This window comes from Buteo buteo, chromosome 9 (genome assembly GCF_964188355.1).
Source record: "Buteo buteo chromosome 9, bButBut1.hap1.1, whole genome shotgun sequence".
Classification (NCBI taxonomy): Eukaryota; Metazoa; Chordata; class Aves; order Accipitriformes; family Accipitridae; genus Buteo; species Buteo buteo.
This window is the reverse complement of record NC_134179.1, coordinates 37,864,569-37,887,481: the sequence shown is the minus strand read 5'-3', so window position 1 is coordinate 37,887,481 and position 22,913 is coordinate 37,864,569. Positions and strand designations below refer to the sequence as shown.

The window sequence follows — 22,913 nt, the reverse complement described above, 5'->3', positions numbered from 1 at the left end:
ACTACAGCATTCAAGCGCCCATGAGTACATACGGCAAATCTCTAATCCTAGTTTCATTTCACCTTTCTAGAAGTATCATTTGCTTGCATTAGTACAACTGTATCAGTATAGTTACTATGGTTCCCATGAAAACTAGACCAGTCAAAGTTTAAATTCTGTTTTCAAACTAGGACACATAAGCTAGAGAGTGAGGAAATCCCCAAAAAGCTACTTCTAAGATGAGAGCATAGTGGTGCATGCAATTACAGGACTAAAAATTAGTTTTCATCAAAATTACTAAAAATGATCTTAAGACAGCCAACTCCATATGGTGGCTTTGGAGGTTTGATTTTTTCAGTCTCATGAAAAAGGACTTGCAATGTAAGATTTTAGAAACTGTAGAAAAGTATCAAAGGCTGGATTCATTTATTTATAAACAAAGCAACTGAAATTCTTAGTATCTACAGCTGTGTTTGGTCAAAAAGAAACCTTCACATATTCCAAGCCACTTAATAAGAGGCTGCAATATCAAAGGATTGGATATAGTGTTAGAGACCCCTGACTTCACTTTCCAATACAAGACTATGTACACAGATACTGTGGAAATATTAAAAATTAGCTAGTAATGGTAATACTGAAGGTGTAGACGCCAGTTCTGTTTTCATTAAGTTATCCCTATTAATAAAGTATGTTTGAAAATAAGGCAGAGCTTTTAAAATACTTAAAATATGTAAGATACAAGAAAAAAAATAAAAACCCATACCATTTCCAACAACACACACAAAAAACATCCTACTTGATGAAGTCTTAAATGCTTCTCATTAATAAATGTGTTCCAAGCAAAGCAATTTTGCAATAACATCTCATCTAATCTTTCACTTTCCAGGACAGTTTACTAGTCTCCAGTTTAATTTAAAGTATGTTACGAATGGCCCACTCCAAATTGATGTAAGCTATTTAAAATAGTTAGCTCCAATCTCTTCTGTCATGCTCACCTATGTTTCTCCTGATAACAGGGTCCAGAACATTCCCATATTAAACCTTAGCCTATAAACATCTTATAAAAGAAAGAAATCTTATTAGTCCTCCACTAGAAGCTCAAGTATTTCTGTACTGTTTAAAAAAAAACCCAAAAAACCAAAACCACACACTTAAGTTTTCTATTGAATAGTAGGTGAAAAACCCTGAGCACTTTTCCAAAGGTTAGAATTTTCTGTGTTCTGATGTCAAAATAGCATAGTGTAGAGCAACTTGATGACTATAAATCATCAGTCAGCATTAAACCACAGATGTTTATATGACAAGCTTTATTTATGTATAATTAGAAATCTAGATTTCAAAACTAACACTGGCAATAAAAAAATGCTTCAAATAGCTGGAAAAGGGAAATGTTTACCGGTTACTTTACTATAACTTCACACAAAAATCTTTGCAATTGTTAAGATCCCTCCAGAAACCACTGCCAAGACAATTTCGACATGAAATGATCTGACCTCCTTAATGTAGTCCGGTTAATGCTTAGTATAAAAATGTGTTAAAAGTGCAGGACAACACATTTTTCCTCTTTACACTACATCTCCCCATGAATTACAATTCTATAATTAGCATTTCTTCCACTTAGGTATAAGGCTGTGATTTCAAAAAAGAAAACCAACCAACCAAACAATAAACAACTATAACTAGAAATGAAGGATAAGGAAAATAATGCATGGGTAATTTGTTGGAGTTTTCTCATCATCTTTATCAAAATGGACAGACAAGGAGAATCATAGCTTCATCATCTACTTCTTGCATAAGGGGAGAAATATTTTAACAAGATTTTATATAAAGATCCCAGCTTGCATGTTCTGCTCCAGGGCCATTAGTAGGAAAAGAACAAAGATACAGAAGAAAGAAAGAAGAAAAAAAAAAAAGGCAAAATAAGACTAAAGAAAGCACTCGAAAAATAGCCAAGAACAGAGGAAGCAAGTTTAAAAAATGGGATGAAGAATGAAAAAAAGTTACAGATACCACAAAATGAATTACCAGAATAGGTCAATGTCATTTTTTCTTCCACAACTATCAAAACCAAATAGATTAAGCACATTTCTGGAAGACAGACAAAACCCATGTAGAAACTAATGAGAGCTCCTAATCAATGCATAATCCTGCTTTGGAAGGGCATGTGCCTACTGAGTTTCAGGCAACAGAGCTTCTTTGTTTCTCTTCGAGAAAAGACTATTTTGTAAGTTTCCCAAGGTCTTTTTCAGAAATTACCATTTCTCAGGTTACACATTTGTAACACCTTAAATAAATGAATACAGAGGATGGTGGTATACACCTCAAATATTTTGGACAAGACAGAAAAGGGGCAAAGAGAGATGGTATTCAACACTAACTGCACATAGAACTGATTTCCCTGGATTCTAGAAGCCATCAAAGATGCCCAGAAGAAGATTCAGAGTAACAGCTGGATTAAAGTGCTTAGAAATAAATAACTGTTGGAGAAGCTTCTTTCTCCCATTAGTATAAGGAAAGCCTAGGGAGAACAAGAATCAGTATAAACTGCTACCTAAGTTATAAGCTAATAAAACTGGAAACATTTACATAATTATATCTGATCATGACTACCTGTCCAAATTTGTAAAACAATAAACTGAAATATGTGAGGGCACAGATCATCATAAATATGTATTTATCCTTTAATTATTTGCTAACTTTTTGAAATTTAAAGTTGAAAACAAATTTATAATCATAATATAAAAGAGCACATTTTATATCCCCTTCTCATGAACAATCTTCTGATGAATAATACTAGTTTTCTCCTTAGTACTATAAAGATCATTTCAGGAGAGTTGAGGAATTTAACAGAGTTTAAACAAGGTTTAATTCAATTAAATCGTGAATCACTTACGTATCCTGTAGTAGATATGGTCTCAAAAAGTCATTTCCATCAACAGACATTATTTTGGTGCTAAGGAGACACTGGTCTACAGAGTTTCCACCACAGTACACGATGATGGAGAGAGCTGCTGCACACGTGCAGCTAGCCTGAAATTAATTTTGTTAATAGACACTACTAGTGTTAAGCTCAAAAATTTAACACTGCAGTAGCATATCAAGTACAATATTTAAACAGTTCCTATGTGAACTGTTCTAAGAGATTCTCATCCTCATTTTTAAAACTCAGACTTCCATTACAGTAAGAACTTTCAGCAGAATAAGACCGTTAAAATGCATACTAGAATTTACTTAAGGACTGCTCAACGTAATTAATTCTTTATTCAACTTGTGAATAAGCTACTGAAATGACCAGTACTAGACATACGGGACAGTGGAAAACAGAAGAGGAAAACCTACATACCAGTAAGCTTTCCTCTTTTGTTTTCCACTGTCATATTCTGCTACACTGAGTTTCTGATTATTTTGTTCTCATCCTATCTGCAGGTGAACATACTCACTCACAGTTCTACAGAAGTTTAAGTTTATTTAAGTGTGGTCTGCTGCAATCCCATTTTTCCCTGGCTGCGTGTTCTCATTCCATCACTTCTGTCAGTGCTAAAACAAAACTGACTCCGTAGCAAGTCAGCTAATCCAAGGTTAAGCTCTCCACCAAATGGACTTGCTGCACGGTCAGATGAAGGCCAATACTCTCTGATGCAAAACAGGAAGCAGGAACAGCAAATCATGAAGGAATGGCAGGACTGCAGCAGCCCTTGGTTCATACTGTCATGGAAACATTAAGTCTGCTTCACACTACTAAAAATAACATGCTATCACCTCTCCTCCACATCAAAAAGTTTACCCACGTGTTATCTAGCAGTCACTCCCAAGAAGTTTGGCTGCTTCATTACCCTACCTACAGAGATTCCCTGCTGATCATTTACACGATGTGCACTGTGAGACAACTGCATCAGAACTGACAAAACAGATGTAACGCAGGAATTGCCTAAAAAGCTTTTAAGGACAGCAGTGTCCTTTTTCTGCTACCGTATTACTTATTCATTTCATAACTTTAATTGAATAAGCAGCAAACAATGGATTACACAGCATGACCAACATTTCAACAGGGAGACTATAGAAGGCAGCACTATATTCTCACTTGTGAAAGCAAAAATGTAAAACCAGCACACCAAGCAGGAGTGAATTAGAGACGGCTATTCAGGGAAGTCAAACTTGCATGCAGAATTTATTGTGGCTTTTTAGATGGCTAAAACAAATGAAATCTTCTCCCAATATCTTTCAAATTTCAAGCTTTTGCTAGTCTTAGCTACAGGGCAACATATTATGTACAGCATTACTACAATACCCACTTTTTTTTTTTTTTTTTGCTAAAGCATGATCAAAAATTCTTAAATTAAAATTCCTTCTACTGTATCAGGTTTTTGCTATGGAATTCACAGCACACAAAGTTCTCAGGGTAAAAATGAAGACATCCTTCCGTTTATTTTAATAAGTTGAAAATAAACCACAATGGAAATTTACAACTACACTTACAAGGAAGGTATTAGAAATTTAATTTAATTAATGAAGAGGCCCCACCTCATCACACTTGCTGAAGGCAATCTTTGGGCAAGAAATGCTTTTAATTTATCCAACTGAAAAATTAAACATTCTGCCAATACTACTGCCCCTTCATTATACTCCCTCCTGTTACATAAAGAAAATGTGTTATATATAGAAATGACTAAAACCAGAAATTCCATCAAAATAACATCTCTAGTAACAGGGAGTAAACACAAGGAGAACAGTTAGTGAGTACTTACATACCAAGCATCACAATAAAGAACGTTCCAATTTGTAAAAATCATGAAGTATACAGCACATTAAACTGGATGGAACACTAGAATGTCATTTTCTGCTCCTGTTTTGATAAGGAGTACAGCAAGCATTTGGAAGAAGAAAGTCTGCGAGTAAAATCCTTGCACGTTAGCTGGACTACCATGGAAAAGACTCCCTTCTTTAGCAAAGCAAGCTATTCAGTGCAACCACAAAATGCTTGTACTGTGTTTTGCTAACATCTCTTCACAATTTAAAGCAACAGATACCGAAGAAGAGATTGTATCCCATTTAACAGAAGTATTTTTGCTTAATCATTGGGTCACGTACATTTGTTGTGCCTGTCTGCATTACACATTCATACAAAGCTTTACCGGTATTTTTGTTGGTATACTATGTTTCGAGACACTGAACATAAAGAAAAGTATCATGCTCCATGACGCTTACAGTGATTAGTTTGTTATTTGATTCATTTATTGAATGATTTTTTTCTTCATAGCAAAAAGATGGCTAACATTATCTTCAAGGTGAAAATCAAACCCTACTTCCCCAGATTTCCTTCTACTCTTTATTCTTAATTCCTCTGCCTTCTACTATACAGAATATAATAACTCTTTGTTTTATAAACAGTGAATGTTATCTGTTACAATCTTTTGACACAAAAAAATAATTCTTAAGGTTTTTCCCAGTCCCATCTTTTGTCACAGCTGATACTGAAGGCAGCCATCATCAGCACAGGTTTTCCCTATTTTCTCTGTGATCTCAAATTCAGTTGCAACTTGGTGAGGCTGTTTTTATTGCACTACAAATAAAACAAAATACAAGATCTTACAGTGTTAAGTTGCTTATTTTCCTCTGAAAACAGCCAGTATTTCTTATCATACTGCCCTGGTTAACGCATCTCCTAAGCATTCTGTTTGCTGCTCCTACTTTTATCTTTATTTTTTTTCTGGTAGTGCCTCGCACTTAACCTTACCAACCCCTCAGGCCAAAGTAAATTCACCGAATAGTAAAACCTTAACTCAAGAAGATTCAATCAATCACTTTCAGCAACTGCATCAGCCTCTTGGGCAATTTTCAGGTATTTCCACAGTTGTTCTCACTCTGATTTTTACTACTCTATTATTCGTTAAGCATAGCTATTTTCTCTCTTGTTGTTTATGAAAGTGTTTAGAGGTGAGAGTGTAGGCTTTGCTTCCTTTATTTCACAGTTTCACTAATTCAGACTTATTCGGCCCTCTGAACAGCTTGCTGGAAACAGACCACAGCTATAGCAGCAACTATGATATGGCTAAAGGTCAGTAACATCAGTTAATCCAGCACTCTTCAGGCCAGTTTGGTATTTCTGCTTCAACATTTGAAGCTTTGTAGCTCTGCAAAGTTGGTTTTGTTTTGATTTTTTTTTAATTTGACCTGAAGACTGGCAAAATTAATTTCCAACTTCAGCCCCTCCATACAGCAAGAATTATCCAAACTTTCCTCTATTACTAAATGGTTTACTAGGTTTTGGTAATTTGGACACTCTATGAATTTATGTTATAGATCATCTTGGTGTGGAAACTGCCTTCTAGTAACATCTCTTTTTTGCATCCTTTCCTTACTCCATTTTTAAATTCCTCAACTACAACACTGAAACATCTACTACTGAACAGGATTAAAAGCTTAGGAACACTATCGAAGACTGATGATAATTGTTGTCCAATGCATAAAGCTGCTACAAAATAAAAAAAAAAGCCATTATAAAATTGGTTGTTTGACTATCATCTACTTTAAGTCATAACTAATGGTATCCCATATTAAGGAATAATTGTCTTATCTCTTATATAGCATGGTTTTATTTGTTTGAATTACCTTAAAAAAAATCATTGCCATTGATATTCATCTACTCTAAGGATTTTGATATTATGAAATCAATATTGCTACAGTATTTATTTTAATTAAGCTCAATGATTTTTTTTGTTAAAATAATGATACTTTCCCCCATACCATACAGCTAAATTTAAAGATATTCAAGACTGAAAAGTCTAAAATCAGTATTACAGGCAAGAACCAAATGTCCAAACGAAATTAAACAATCTACTGAAACATTATTTCCTACCCATCGCAATCTTAAAATTCCATTATTGTAGTGGCAAGTGATATACACAGTTTGACAGGGAGCATCACTGACTAATATCATGCTGCAGTTGTCTTCGGACAAGACGAAAGCAGCAACCAAGTAAAACTACAGCTGCCCTGACGCAGGTAGAGCAATAAAAAAAATCTGAAAAACACCGATTCCAAAACAAATTAGAATAGTTAAGTAGAAGCCAGAAATATGATCTTTTCCTCAGAGAGAAAGAACGTGGAGTTCAAAGGACAAAGGGGTAAAAAGTATTTGCCTGAAATTTGAATTCTGTTGTATGTGCCCTATTCCATATAAAGACAGTTAGTATAAAGGCGAATTAGTAATTAAAGAGACCTGGACGCCTGTGTAATAGGAGTATCTAGAAAACACATTCAGCTAGAAGAGTTTATTCAACACTTCTTAGAACATGTCAAAGCCTTACATATTTCTAGCAGAGGAATTCAGCCCTACTGTCCAGGACCTCAAAGAATAATTCCAAAGCCTTAACGACACTGTAACTTGTTATGCTATAGTTAATTATTACATACATCCCCTTACACAGGCTCTGAATTTTTTCTTATGTTCTGACCAGTATCTCACTGAACTATGGGAAGTGGAAAGGAATTAGTGCTACAGAACTTGAAGTACAGCCGAAATAAAAAAAAAGTTTTGCATCAAAGAAATATAAATTAAATACAAAATAATAATAATTAAAAAAAAGTTTTGGCCTTTCGCCTTAGGGAAAAAAAAAAAGGGCTTGTTCAGCCAGTCTGCCTCAAGTTGTCCTTTTCATTTCTAAAGATAAACTGTTTGACTATACCACTATCTTGGTAAAAATCCAAGACCAAGTAGAAAAGGAAATTAATAATTCACATCCACATGGAAAAAAAGTCACTAGTGATCCAGATCCATAAAGATGAGAAGAAACAGATTTTACTACTGAAATAGTCTCTGTTCACCCAAATACCTTCAAATGGAAATCCATTTTAGAAATGTGCCTATTTGTGCGCTACTGCTATAAAATTTAATTAGGCTTTTTAATACCTTGAGTATAAAAATAACTGATTATTCCAAGAAATTAGTAACTCATTCCCATCTCTAACACTAGCTTGCTTTTCTGAAGTGTATCTCAGAAAACCAAAGCATTGTCACTATATGGCAAGAATGAGACTGAATCTTCTCTCCTACACAAACTCAAATTTTATTCAAGTTGGATGGAGATAAAACAGAAATACATTAATATCTTTTTATCAATTTTAATCCTCTGACATTTATTTGGAAAACAGTAATAGTTGCAGGTATTCTACCACGTGAACGGGAATCTCCAATTTTCCATTCATACATTTTAGAGCATCTTTGGAATCTTGCAACATCCACAATTTCCCCCATCCTATTATAATTAGCTAGGATTTCTTCTTCTCTTCATACTTACTCTGATTATTGAAATGTTTATGGCTTCCTTTGTAGAAGTTTTCAATTCACATCTTTTAACCCTAATTTTTCAACTCTCAAACTGCCTGAAACCATAATTTGATTAAACAACCATTTTTTATACTAATTGAACAGATGCAATAGGTATTGCAAAAAACAAGTTCACCTATATACTAATTCATTAGTATGTACTACACATGCCTGTTTCAACGAGGTATAATTTTCAGAAATGAGAGCCAATAGACCTTTAACTCCTGCACATGTAATAAGCACCCCCCAAATCTCTTATGCCTACCCATGATATATAAAGATGTTAATGAAATGAACTGACAAAGTGTTTTTCAAGTGATGCTATATTTGGACAATAGTTAGCCCTGTGTTGTTGGTTGTTTTTCTAAAGGGGGAAAAAAAAAAATCTGTAATCAGGATTATAGAGCTCCCCCAACTGATTAAGTTACTAAATGAGGCAGAATATTTTCAAGACAAAGAGCTGGCTGACACTATCACAATGAAAAACTACTAATGTATTCATTTTTTTTGGCAGCGCAAAACACACCCAGCCACCAGCTCCAGAAACCCAAGCGTAACAAACATACACAGAGTATACACCTTAGTACTTCAGACATAACGGGTGTTTGTGACCTATCAGGTCATCTTGAACATGACCCTTCAATCATATTACTCAGGAATAAGAGGGAGATAGAAGAACCAACAGATGTTTGACAAAATTAATTCTGTATCACACAGAAATGAGTTGTGTGTTTTTTAATCTATTTGCTGCATAGTAGTTAGAGAATGAACAGAAGGGTTTCAAGTTCTGCCCATATAAAAAGTCTTTTTCTTATTACCATTTCTAATCATGACCATAAAACTCAATCCTAATGTGCTCAAGATTTCTTTAGTAAATTAGTAAATTCTGAAGATCTACTTTCTCCAGTTTTCTTCTGCTTTCAGAGACTGACAATGTGCAATGCGAAGAGGTCTAAATCACATTTTTTTCATACTTCTTGCTTGATATTCTACCATATTTTGTTAATTCAAAAATTAAATCTATCTCCTTATCTTTGGTAAGTTTTAAAAACACATTTTGAATAAATGTGCTTATACAGCTTGTGTCACCACAAGTTTCCTCACGGCCAGCATCTGTTAGCATTCACTAAGCACCCAAAATCACTAGGCCATTTTAATACCACCTACTACTTTCATTCACAAGATAATCTCAATTTTTCCCCCACTGACAAAGATACAATTTATTTTTATCATTTTATAATGGCACAAAAGTGGTGGTAAAAATCAGCACAAGATGCAAGTTAATGGCATGGGATGCTCTACACAGCCATGCTGAGTCACCTTGCTTTAAGTGAGAAGAGAAGATCTAAGAGAAGGGCTCTCACAGGGTAATTCTGGTCCCTGCAAAAAGGCTTTAAGTTATCTGGGCAGAAGGCAGTTTATATTATTGGGAAATGAGAAAGACAACCCATTTTCCAGTTTCACTATGTTTATTTCTCCCCAGTATACTGACAGCAAAGTTTTCTGATACTGTGTTCCTGAAGGGTTTTGTTCTTTTTGGAAGGTGTTTAATGTGATGACCTAAGAAAACATGCCATCTTTTCTTAAAGTATCAGAATCATCTCAAAGCAAAACATATAAGCATGTCCTATTTCCCCAGCATTAAAGTGAAGCATCCTTATACTGAAAAAAGGTGCGAAAGCTAGTGTTTGTAACAGTTCAGCACTACCTTTTAAAGGTGGTAAGAATTTCCTGCATCTCTATCTAAAACAGGCCAAAAAAACCAAAACCCATCTCTTAAAAATATTATTCTATTCTGAGGAATAATTCAATCTGGGATGAGACATTTTAAAGATCACTAGAGTATTACAAAATAATGTCTAACCTTCATTTTAGTATGCCGCTCTGCAGGCTTACTCTTACTGCTGCAGTATTAATTGTATTTCAGAAGTAACTTCTAGAAATAGAAATCAAAGACTTGCATACAAATACTTACTGCAGGTATCAGTAACTTTTTTACTTCTTCAACAGCCCTCTTCAGTTTTATTTCTGCTCTGTTCTGAGCATCCTCCACAGTGATAAGTACATGTAAATCTTCATTCAGGTGTTCCCAGTTGGGCTTGCCTCGGTTCTGTTCTTCCTAAAAAAAAAAAATTAAAACACAGAAGCTATGAAGCACTGTTACATTCTGTATAAAACAATCACATAAACAGTAGACAAACTCAATTCTGCGAATGGCACAAAAGGTACTTTCAGCAAGATGGGAAAAGACTTCTTCATACTGTGGAGACTGTTTTGGTTTACGTGGTTACATAACAAGAACTTAGGCTTCAAAAAAGCTTTTGGGGAATTTTGTTTGTGTTTTGGAACTTCATACTTTTTTTTTTTACTGCAAAACAAATGTAATTTCTTAAGAGTACCTTTCCCAACCAAACAATGGAACAAGAACAAGAAGTACTACAAACACAGTATTGCTTTCAATATCCTTTGGAGCCTTTCAAGGGTTAAACAGATAAAACATACTGGCAATTAAGCAACCTAATATTTTCAAGAAAAGTGAAGCAGACCATACATAGAAACTCCATCTGAATCACTCCGAAGGACAATAAAAAGAGCAATTCTTCAGTGTTAAAAATCGTTTTTAAATACTCCTGAAGAAAAGGTTCAAGAATCAAACATTACAAAAAGAATAGAAGTTGCAATTTTCAAAGCAGAACTACATGTACTGGATGAAGGGCAGAGAGAAGGAGATGACAAGGCTTTAATACTGAAGTCACAGAAGAGCATGTAACAAGACTGTCACCATTACACAATTACTCTGTTACATCAATGGCATTAATACTCTCAAAGATAAATCTTAGTAATGTTTTCAGAAAGGGAAGGCATGATAAACAAACTTTTTTTAATGTAAACATTTTTAAACAACAGATATCAGGAAATTTAACTAACACATTCAAGTATCCAGTCTTTCAATAAATAAGATAAGGAACACAACACAGAAGAAACTTTCCAACTCCGTTTTTATTAAACAGCAAATAAAGCTAGCTAAATTTCCCAGAAACATAATTTAAATTTGACAATATTTAAAATTTAATAAAATTAGTAAAAAAAATTGGGGGGGGGGTGTCAAAACTTTAGTAAAGGAGAAACATTTATTATAACTTTTGAATCTAAATAAAGGCCCACATAAACAAAACCCCATTTATTTAAAACTTAAAATCCTGTGCATAATAAAAAAGCCTCCTATTTGTAAGACAAATATTTGTGGCATAACCACAATTCACATTTAAAAAGAATTAAGGCAAGTAGTTAATTGCAAATGTGTCTTTTCCCCCAAATTTCATTAAAATTCTTCCAGGAAATCAGACACGCAGAGGAAATGTTTGAAGATTTAATACCAACAAATACTTGCAGTACTTTATCTGAATATATACCTGAGGGAGCACTGTTCCTTAGAATGTTCTATCCTTAATTCAGCTGTTTTTAGTCCAAAATATTTTGTGGAATAGACAAGGATAAAAATGGGGGGGGGGTAAACAGAATCATGAGATGTATGGAAAATTTATGTAAAAGAATCAGTACTTTGAAGGAAATTTCTTTTCACTATTCCTCATGTAACATGCACATATGCGCTACTCCATACTATCAGCTACAGTGATATTTTTTTTAAATGTTATCTTAGCCAACTTTCTAAGCAACAGTGGCTGTGAAAATATCTCTGTGAATTTCAGAAGCTGAAAAAAGAAAGAGAGAAAAATAACCCTCATTTATAAAACAGAACCTGACGCAAAGCGCAGCTGAGTTATAACATGTTCCCTGCTGTAATTTAATCTTTCAAAGAACTATCTACCACAAGGTATTTGCAGCTTATTTCACTCAATCATGATCAAAACAACACTATTACTATTTAAACAATTCAATTTATTATATTTTTTTAATCCAAAGCAGGAGTGAGTTGTTTTCTTTGAAGACGGTGACAAGCTATATTAATATGAGGTAGCACAAGGTATTATGTCACAGGTATGATGAATGAGAGAAGGTTCCTAAACCAGCAGAGGGCAGAGCAAGAAACATGCAGCTACATCTTCTTGCACTGGGGGTGAGTTGGCACAACGCTGGCATGGGAAAGGTACTGGTTACTAACACGAGGTGCATGATAAACCTTCACAACTATAGTACCGCAGGAAAAAAAAAAACAAAAAAGCAAGAGGGACAAATGACAAGGAAAGGTGTCCCCAAGTAACACAGCAAGTTCTGTTCCTAAAAGAGAAGGAACGTCTAAATGAAGTTTTAGCTACTATGCAATTAAATGGCATGCTTGTACGTAGTGTGGGCAAGCATAAAGGGGCCTTACTACACTGCATCAATTTCTTCCATAATTAAAATAACACAGTGCAAAGTCTCAAAAACTTGGAAGATTTGGACACATTACCACCTGTTGGCAACAAAAAACAAAATGCACACTGTTATAGTGGATTTATGCCCAATTTGTAACTTTTAGAACACAGAGTAATATTTTCTTTGCTACATAAAACAGCGTAGCCTGCCTCTCTTATTCGGTATTTAAATATTTCAGATCAACATAATCTCAGCTATTAGTGCTTTACTTCAAAATTGTTCTGTTGCAGCCTGAGGATTTTTTTGTTCAGTTTAAAAAAGAAAACAAAACAAACCCCAAAACCCCAAACAACAGCTGCCCATAAGACAATAAACTTATGATACTGTGTATTTTTTTTTCCATAGCCCCTAATTTACTTTTACATCAAACATGTTGTGTGTAAGGTCAATAAACACATGTATTACTAGGGTCAGACCTCCCAGCACAAACAATCATACAAATACTTATCGTTAAGATAACTGAACTAGTATATGACTAGTTCTACATATGCTCTTCTATTGTCACGAAGTACATTAATAAAAGTCCTGTTCTCGTGGAGAGTACTATTTCTTAAGTCAAACGGTAAGACTGAAATAAAGGTTAAGAAGAATAAAAGTCCACACAATATGTTCTGGAAAAACATTTAGTTAAAAACAATAAGAGAACAGAGTTTGGAATGGGCTTCCAATTTCTTCTGTTCTACTTCAACGCACTGGGCCTTAGAATTCCTCCACTGCTTCCATTCTGTCCCACAAGGTTGCTTTCTTAGTGGGTTAACAGTTTTCCAAGAAATGTCTTCCGGTTTATTGAAAATGCTATTTCAACGTTGTATCAAATAGGTATGTTGGATTTTTTTTTATTTTTTTTTTTTAACCAAAAGTGGGAAATTCAGATCTACACTAGGTCATTCATTCAAACAAAATGTCAGATGCAAAACGTATGACAGGGCTAGGCTCATGGGAGGAGAGAGAACCTGCAACCTCTCACAGTTAAGAGCTGCAATTTTTTATGCTACCTCATTCTCCTTTTAAATCCTGAAAGATTGGTTTGGAAAAACATATTTTCCCCCAAGGAAAATCTTTACTTAAATTAAACTAGTCCTCTGTGCAACAAGTCTTGAAAACATCTTTTCCCAACCCTGTCTTATACAGAAAAGGCTGAAGGGGTAAATTGAATATATCTGGAATTCAAGTTGGAAGGTATCTTTCTTGAGACTCATGAAATATAGTCCAAGACTTTTAGGGTGGGTTAGGGTTTTCTTTTGAAACTGGGGAGAAAATGGTGAAAAGATGGGCAGGAGAGAATGACTACAACTTGCCCTGCTGCTTAACTTCGTAGAAAGAAACTACAAACTGGGGCTATATTGAAATGAATTGCAGCTAAAACAAACCAAATTACTTCACAGAACCAGAGAATGGTTGAGGTGGGAAAGGACCCTGGACATCATCCAGTCCAACCCCCCTGCTCAGGGCAGGGTCAACTCAATCATGTTGCTGAGGGCCAGGATTTAAATATCTCCAAGGATGGAGACTCCACCACCTCTCCAGGCCACCTGCTCAGTGTTCAACCAGTGTTCAGTCACAATAAAAAAAAGCTTTTTCTTATGTTTAAATGTATTCTCTCTTATTTCATTGTGCCCATTGCCTTTTATCCTTCAGTAGCAACTGTTGAGCAATTTGGCCTGGCTGCCAGGTCTATCTATAGAATAAGCAGTGAGCAGTAACAGAAATTGCCATGAGAGTTTTTCTGGACAAAAAAAAAAAAGTTACCACAGCAGGAAGGGTATGCACATAGAAGAAAGAAACAGCACCAAGAAAACCAGAAAACCTGAATAAAAGACTTGGGGAAATGAAACCCAATTGCATATATTCAAAATTATATTACATACACAAGAAGTAATTTACAGCATGAAGTTTTCCTGCATCCCAGAGATTGTTTATGGAAGAATTATACAGGAAAAATGAAGGTAGTGAAGATGCAGGAAACTACAGAGTAAAATGATTTATGCCACAACTGTGGGGAACAACAATATTAGAAAAGCTTAATTACAACCAAACTATCTTGTCTGCTAAATTAAAGAACATTAAGAGCAACATAACTGGCAGATGAAATTTCACTGCGCTCCTTGTTTGGCAGAAATTTCAGTATCCTTAAATATAGCCTAATTCTGTAAACAGATTTTGCTTTCATTCTGTTGCCTGTGCCTATACAATCATTATCCTCAGGGTACCTATACACAATAATGGACTTGAAGAAACTGCTCAGTATTTATCTTGCTATTAAGGTCAATGGATCAGGTAGTTTAAAAAAAATATCTTGCTTCAACTCCTCAAAATTTATTTGCACAAAAATAAAAGAAAAAGTAACATAAGTACAGATTTTTTTTTTCCTAATTATTTTTCGTTTTCTTGGGGAGGGATTTAGGAAGAAGCCAAAAAGCAGGCAGAGGATGCAACTGACTTGCATCTATACAGCCAAGATTTAATACTAGAAAAGTTGTTCCATGAGGAGAAATACTGAAGTCCAGCTCCCTGTTGATTTGTGTCCTGTGTTCTCCACACACCTCACCCTACCACAGTAATTCCAAGCCATGGTCTTAGACCTCCTGCATCCCAGTCCTTTAAAGCCACTTCTGTTTACATCTCCATATCCCATCCCAAAGCTTCCTCCTTAATACCTCAACTATTGACTTAAGAAAGAGACAGCAGCTTACTAGCTTTCTGTAAGGTATGCAAAGCAGACGACTGAAAACTCAGTACAACCCTTCCCTCGACTACAGATATTAAATTAGGCCTCTATCTAGCCAGTAATTTTCAAAAAACTTTAAACCCAAAGGAAAGAAGCACCTTCAAAATTGACTAAAATTGTTCAAAAGATTCAAATAGTTGATGGGGAAAATATTTTCAAGAAAGCAAGCCATCATAAAATATTTTATCAAGAATTTAAAAAAAAAATCTCAATCTTTATTTCTCACCACAAAGGCCTAAAGACCTTCACAGTATTGCTGACTGACTGAAAATAAGTTGATGAATTAAAAACTGGTGAAGTACAATTCAGTCATTTCCAGCTGTCAGAATGCCATTAAAGGAAAATGAAATAAACACTGAAAAGAAATACTTTCCTAATATCTCTTTATATGCAGGCAGGGATATATTAGACAATAAAGAATGCATGCAATGTGGTAAGAGCAGAAGGAAGTTTTCCACGTTTCTGTTTTTGGTTTTTTTTTTTTTTTTTCAGAAAGCTATGCCCCATAGTATTTAAAAAAGTGCAACTCCCATCCTATGCACTTTTCCCACTCTACCTCATACAATTTCCAGTAATGTTGGCCACTAGAAAATACAAATACAGCTCAGTACCAACTGTAGGGGCCTTTTAAAGAAATAAAGCCACTGGCTCAAGGAAATGTTGAGAATGAACCTTAGTATCCGCACTCATCTTAAAGTGATAAGTTATTAAATGCTGTTTTCACTGACCTATTACAACAAGCTGCTCTCCCTACTGAATGACAAAAAAAAAAAACACAGAAAAGCTAAAGTAAAAGGGAGGAAGGTTTTCATATAATGTCAAATTGAATGCTATAATTAAAAGGCATCAGAACAGCTTTAGTCCTTTAAACCGTACAAAGGTTTAATTTAAGTACATTCTAAGAAGTTTAATTAAAATTATCCTAAGATATAAGAAACAGTATAATCACTCATAGCCACTTCTCTTGGTCAAATGGAGGAGCTAAGATGTGGAAAGAAGAAATTCAGCTATTTAGTAAAATTACCACAATATATTTTGTCTAATAAATTGTACTATAGGTACGTTACAATTGACAGTAGTTCTAGGTGAATGTTTCCTTTCCATAATGAAAACATTCACACATATGTATCAAAGTTTTAAAAATAATTGGAAGAGCAGTTTAAAAGAAGCTGTGTGAATTAAAAAAGTTAATGTTGATTTAAAGCAATTTTGAAACAGAAGTTAAATTTAACTAAAAAGTGATAAATAAGAAAGGTCATTGTAAGCAAATTCTAGTCCTGCTGTAGTTTAAGTGTTTTCAAATAAGAGTTGATATGTATTGTAGCCATGAAACAACGTCAGGTGTGAATTAATGAGCCCGAGAGAAACACTACTCAACCATTCAATACTGATTACACCTTACTTAACAACCTTTTGTTGACACAGTTGAACTGGTAAAACCAAGCCAGAGTAATCTAAGAAGAATGCTCTTTTCACTAAACTAAGTCATTACTCCCAACCTTTCATAGGCCACAAGAGTTGTCCATCTTGAGCTGTTCAATGTGTAACTTTTATTCTTGTAACTGTTCTCTCTGCCAACCTGAGCTACAGAATTTAAGGTTTTGGTGTCTCTGCTGCAGAGATAGCTGAAAACAAACACGTGGAAGAGAGAGGATTTCTGTAACATACTGTGCAAGGAATAAACCACTTAGAAGTCTCAGATATACAAATAACTCCACATCAGCTAAAACATATTCAAGAGAACTCTAGCCCTAATGAAACAAAAATCACTTGAATCGCCTCTTACTGTTGTCTTATTGTACCCTTTTGTGACCATTCTAACAACTTCAACAGATTTGCTCCCCTCGCCCGGACAGACCTTACTCCTCCACTGGGACCAGCCCCAGCACCAGGCCAGCCTTCCGGAGAGACGGGCCAACTTGCTGACGCAGCAAAAACACCCCCTTTCCTCCCCCTGTTTTCTGCTGGACAAGTGAGTGAATAGGATCATAAGGGGCTACCGAGTGCCAACACAAGGTCAGTGCTGTAACTGGGAAAGGGAGAAGATGAGGGACCATATTTTAACACATAACTGCCACTTAGAGACTGGCTCACCATATCTCACAAAACTATCCAAAGTGAAATCTAATTATGCATGTGCCAGCAACGGAACGCAGTTATCTTTATTATCTGACATGAAGCAACTTGTTCGGCTATGTAAGAACTAGGTGCTAGTATGTAGCAGCAGTTGTAAACACAAACATGGAGTTTTCTCCTTCCATTCTTGCTAGTGAATCTAAGTCTTGACAGGACTGACCAGTGAAAAACAAACAAAACCTGAAAAACACCCCCCCACACACCTGTATTCACAAGTGTATTCACATGATATACTCCTGATATTAACATTTCAATAAAAGCTGTTACTTTAGAAAAGAACTGCAAACAAAATAAGTGCTTGGGTAAGTAGCAAAAATAGAGGTTTTTATCAGATGAAATTCCAAGCCAGCCCTGCAAAAAAACCCAAACACAAACCAGTTTAAAATGATGCACTAATTACAGTATCTGTTTGAACAACAGAAGTAATTTTATAACATGAAGCATCGGAACACACTGATTGTCCTAACCCCTGCTGATAAACAGCTTTAATTGTGCAGTTACAGTAAGGCCAATTAACATAGACTTTTGCTCCTACTGAGCTTCTAATAGTAGCAGTTCACAAGCAGAAAGCTGGTGAAAAAATAATGTAGCAAAAGAAATGCTGACGGAGTAGCACCTGGTCAGGGAGAACACTGTAGCTTACTTCATGTTTAGAATTTCTGATGGAAGTTTTCTCCTATAGAAGCAACAGATTAATTGCTTAAATTAACAGACACATACTTCCTGTTTTGAATGTCAGACAAGGTAGTATTCTTTAGTATGCCTTTAATTATCCATTACTATGGTATACTAAGCCCTCTTCAAAACAATTCTGGATTAAGAAGTGGGTGTTTTCCAGCTCACATTAAACTAGCCAATAGCTGTCAAACATTGTCAACGGGCATTATCTAAAAAAAATCTTTTAAGAACTACTCTGAAAAAATCTGATGGCATGAAACAACCTAACGTTTAAACGCACAGAAGAGGATTCTGTTCTCCGTCTCAGAGCCTCAACACAGACCAAGCGCTGCCCCAAATTCAGACCCGCCCTGCAGTCAAAATGGTTCCTACACGCAACGGAACACCACACTGGATCTTTCCAAAGTTGCGGCTTCACAGCACAGCCGAGCTGATCCAGTACCAGCGGTGTGCTGACAAAGGAGGAAGCCCCTGTCACCGCACTCGCATCCCCCCAGCTCTGCACCCTTATAGCCGGACAGTGCACTGCTCCCGAGTGCCGAGCCAGCAGGAACTCTCCACCGCAAAGGGTGAGTTTCTGTGAAATAGGCAACAGGACTGCATCCCGCCGGGATTTTCTTCTTGTCTATTTGTCACAAGTTGTGCCAGCGTGAAAAATTAAGAGCAACGATTTGTGGAACGAGCTGTAGTGTCGAGTGCTATCAAAACCCAGGAGCCTGTTACGACTGAATATTTCACTGTTTTGGGATGAAAGTAAAAAAGTTTTGTAGGCGTCAATATCCTTAGGAAATAAATGAGAATTTAGCACATGAAATGCAGGGCATAAACACAATACCTGGATATATTTGTTAGAGATGAATGCAATTGTTAATACTGATACGTAAAATTACCATGAAGTGTCATAAACTTTACCTAGTCAGGAGTGAGACTGTTCATTTCTCTGACTTTGGACTACAGGTGTAAGTTTTAACATTTTAATTTTACCAGTACTCCTGCAGTAGTAAACTTCATACGGAGACAGAGTTACGCTGATATCCAAGTATAATTTTATTCCCCTACAGAAAAGGGAATAAGCCGTGCAAGGCACTTCACAATACTGTGATTATTTTCACACATTGACCGCTGTTAATGTATCTGTAAACAACTACCAAATTCCCTGAAAAGAAAATGAAATACCAATTGAATGCAATAGTATTCTTGATTCCGGTTATCTTCAGATGGCTTTTTGAAGGGAAGTACCTCCATATTCTGAATCCCAAGGTACTAAAGATATTTTTAAATGAAGGGTTAGATCAACAAAATCTAATCTGTGACAGTAGACACATTCCTCAGAGCGTTCTCTAATCAGGAAATACAGACAGTACGTTTATTTCAATTCATGACTCGAGTCCATCCATTAGCAGTCACTAATGAAATTAACTTCAAAATAACCTGCAACTGTTCTAACATCACTTCTGTATAAACCTATCTGCCTCTAAGTTTAATGAGTATTATTAATCAGTATAAAGCCGATTCTGCTATTCAGCTTTATATGGAGAAAGGCTGACAAAAAAGTAACCATGCACTTTTATACACAGATATTATTGTGTTTACAGAGTCTAAACATACTTCAGAATTTTATTTTACCAAGGATTGACAGGATGTTAGAAACAAAACAGAAAATATATCCAGAATAGACCATTTTTTATGAACTAGTTATTCCCCCCATGATCTAAAAAGGTATTTCTTACAGTAGAATTAACATGTCAGTAACATCATATTTTACTATATAATACTATTAAATTTACTCTTTTAAGTACATAAAGATTCTTTTGTATAACTCAGTTTTTACTTAAGCAGTATTCTAGATGTATTATATTCTAATTTACCACTATATTTCTACCCAGGAGGAAGACTAGTACACTGGTACTAGCCTTGCTAACGCATGCCTCTCTATTCCACCTGTAAACTTACCAAGGCATCTAAAACTCTGCTAAAGTACATGCTGAAAAGCAAAATAGTCTTAATTAAACTGAAAGTCTGATGCTTGTTTTTCATCTGGGATTCTCAGACTAGGAGAGCTGAAAGTGTTGAGATCCAAAAGGACCTCATCCAATATACTTTCCGAAACTAACTCCAGGCATAGCAACTTCAAGAAAGTTGCTTTAAGAAAAGTTGCAACTCCGAGAAAATGCAACGTAACAGTCCAGCAGTTGGTACATTGGTTCAGGAAATGACAATCAAGATCCTAGTACCGCCTCAACCAAAAATGCATCAACACCACCATGCTGACGTACCAGGAATGCTCTAACATCAGGCCAAAGAAAGGCAGAATGAGGCACTTTCCACTTCGCCCTTTAAGGCGGCAAATAGCTGCCCAGGAGGGGAAAAAAAATTAAAAAAAATCTATGCACAAAGTGCTGGAAGCATCTCTGGCCCAATGACAAAGGACATCACTAGGAGGTGGGTTCCTGTTCTTTTACTTCAGACTAGAGGCTTGTTGCAATTGTGAAGGATTGGGTAAAACACATAAATAGCACTTTGAGGAGAACCTTTATTTCCACCCTTAAGGTGAGCCCCTTAGTTTTTCCTTTTTCCATTCATATGGAACTTTTACTTTCTTCTGTGCAACGAACACAGAAGACGGAAAGCATCATCAGAGCCTGTGGTTTAATGATTTGGGAACTTGATGGAAATACCTGAGGGGTGCTTTCACATTTTTGAATACTTACTCTGTAAGTACTGCTACTACTCCTCAGCTGTATTTAAGTGAAAAAAGTGTCTGTTCATTGGTTCCTCAGTCTTCTAGTCTACACAGTATAGTGTTCTTGAATATTTCTTTAAAGATATAATAGTTAAAAAAACCAACAAACACCACAAACAAAAAACACTGTTCTTGCCTGCAAGTTGGACTACTGTTTACAGTATACTGAATTTTGAACACTGCAATCAATGTAGTATTAGTCACTAGCACTTGTAAAAGAAAAAAAACATAAAACAAATCATATTTTTTTATTCAGTGGAGAACATGATCAGCTCTTAGGCTGGTAGTGTAATTTTACACCTTTTGAAACATTTTCTTTCCTCTTTTGCAGTACTATCGTGTAACTTTCATCAACAGTAACTGCCCCAGATAATTGTGGCATCAGTCTTCACTGAATTTCAACCATTTTTGTTTCTCTAATCCATGTTTTATTTCCTCTCTGCCTTGCTTAGATTTAGTTGCTGCTTTGAATAGCAAACCTGGTCAACACATCAACACTCCCCTCCTCAATAATTTGAGCTCCCTGTTAAATTGATCCATTTCTCAGTTAAGCTCATCCTCAAACACCTGTGCTCCCACTCTTCTACAACAGCTCCACATATAAGTGATGTCGAACAAACCATGAGGTTCAAGAAATAACAAAATAAAACCGCGCTTTTCTTCAGGTGCTACTCTTGCTTAATCTAAGCATGAATTCCAGCAATTTCCACTCATTTATGTTAAAACTCTATGAAACAGACAAAGTTACATTAATTCATACATAATTTATTACATTTCTTTTTTTTATAATTAGGAATAAATGACTTAATTTCAGACTGAATTTACAGCTCTGTTGAAGAAAAGGAGGACAAAGAAATACAGAGAAAAAATGTAATAGCTAAGTGACCTTTTGAAGCTATCAGAATAGAGATGCTTACATCTTGCATTTTAATGCCAACATATCCACACTTCTACTTCCCTAATCTCAATGTGCCTATCACTTCCAGAGTCCAGTGACTCAGCCTCTGCTTGAAAATCCAACAATTTTGCTTTTAGTGTTTCCTCAAGGATGAGGTGCATATATGCCTCATATATATATATATATGAAAAATAATTTCATATATATATATTTCATATATATATGAAAAACAGAAGATCTACCAATAGGGATTCCTCTGCATAAATCTTGGTGAAGGTCTTACGGGAGCATATTGTAAAGACAACTTTATAGAATGACAATATAGTCACAACAACCCTTCACTTTTTTTAGTTACAAAATAACTGTAAGCTTTTAAAAGAGAGAACTACTCTTCCCCATTTTCTCATGCTGTTAACATTTACAATAATACACGATTACTAACCTCCTTAACATCTTTTCAGAAACTGCTTAACACTTAGTAAGAAAAGTGAAATTTCACTCACTCCAAATTCTTGCACAAAAGTATACGAAGATGTCACTACAGAGTATTTTTAACAGAAACTCAGATTGAACATGTTAACATAGCCTCAGCGTGCCAAGAAAATTGAAAAGTAACACCTCTTAACCCGCCATGTAATAGACAAGTTTCAGATACAGTTAAAAACTCTGCACAGAGCTGCCAGCTAAATTTAAGAAAATCAAAAGGAAAACTCTTTCCTATTCCCCCTCCCCCCAAAATCCCCAACTGAAGTAAAAAAATAACAGCTTCATAGTTTTTACTCCTCATATGCACAAAAAACTTGTGACCTCTGTTGAAGAACATGAACAGTTACCACTGTTTCTTTAAAATCAGATGACTTGTAATGCAAAATAAAATTATTTTTATAGTAATGTTGTTAGCTTTATTTTAGGACATTGTGGTCTTTAGGTTCTTACTATTTGTCAAAGCAACAAAAATAAGAGACTCATGACTCAAACCAAACATTCCTAGGTAGTATTTAAGCTTTGAATAACTTGCCGAGCCATAAAGAAACTGTTCTTGCTCAAA

The 22,913-nt window shown here is 35.4% G+C and overlaps 1 protein-coding gene across 10 annotated transcripts in view; it reads right to left on the bottom strand.

Annotated features, from left to right (window-relative positions):
* Positions 1-22,913, bottom strand: part of QKI (QKI, KH domain containing RNA binding) — a 168,907-nt gene that overhangs the window by 47,449 nt on the left and 98,545 nt on the right. For 5 of the 10 annotated variants that reach the window (XM_075036099.1, XM_075036096.1, XM_075036095.1 and 2 more), the window contains exon 5: positions 10,281-10,420. In XM_075036099.1, coding sequence (XP_074892200.1) covers positions 10,281-10,420 — 140 coding nt within the window. Of the gene's footprint in view, positions 1-10,280; positions 10,425-22,913 lie in introns of all 10 variants that reach the window. The other 5 variants (XM_075036105.1, XM_075036104.1, XM_075036102.1 and 2 more) reach the window with 1 other exon arrangement.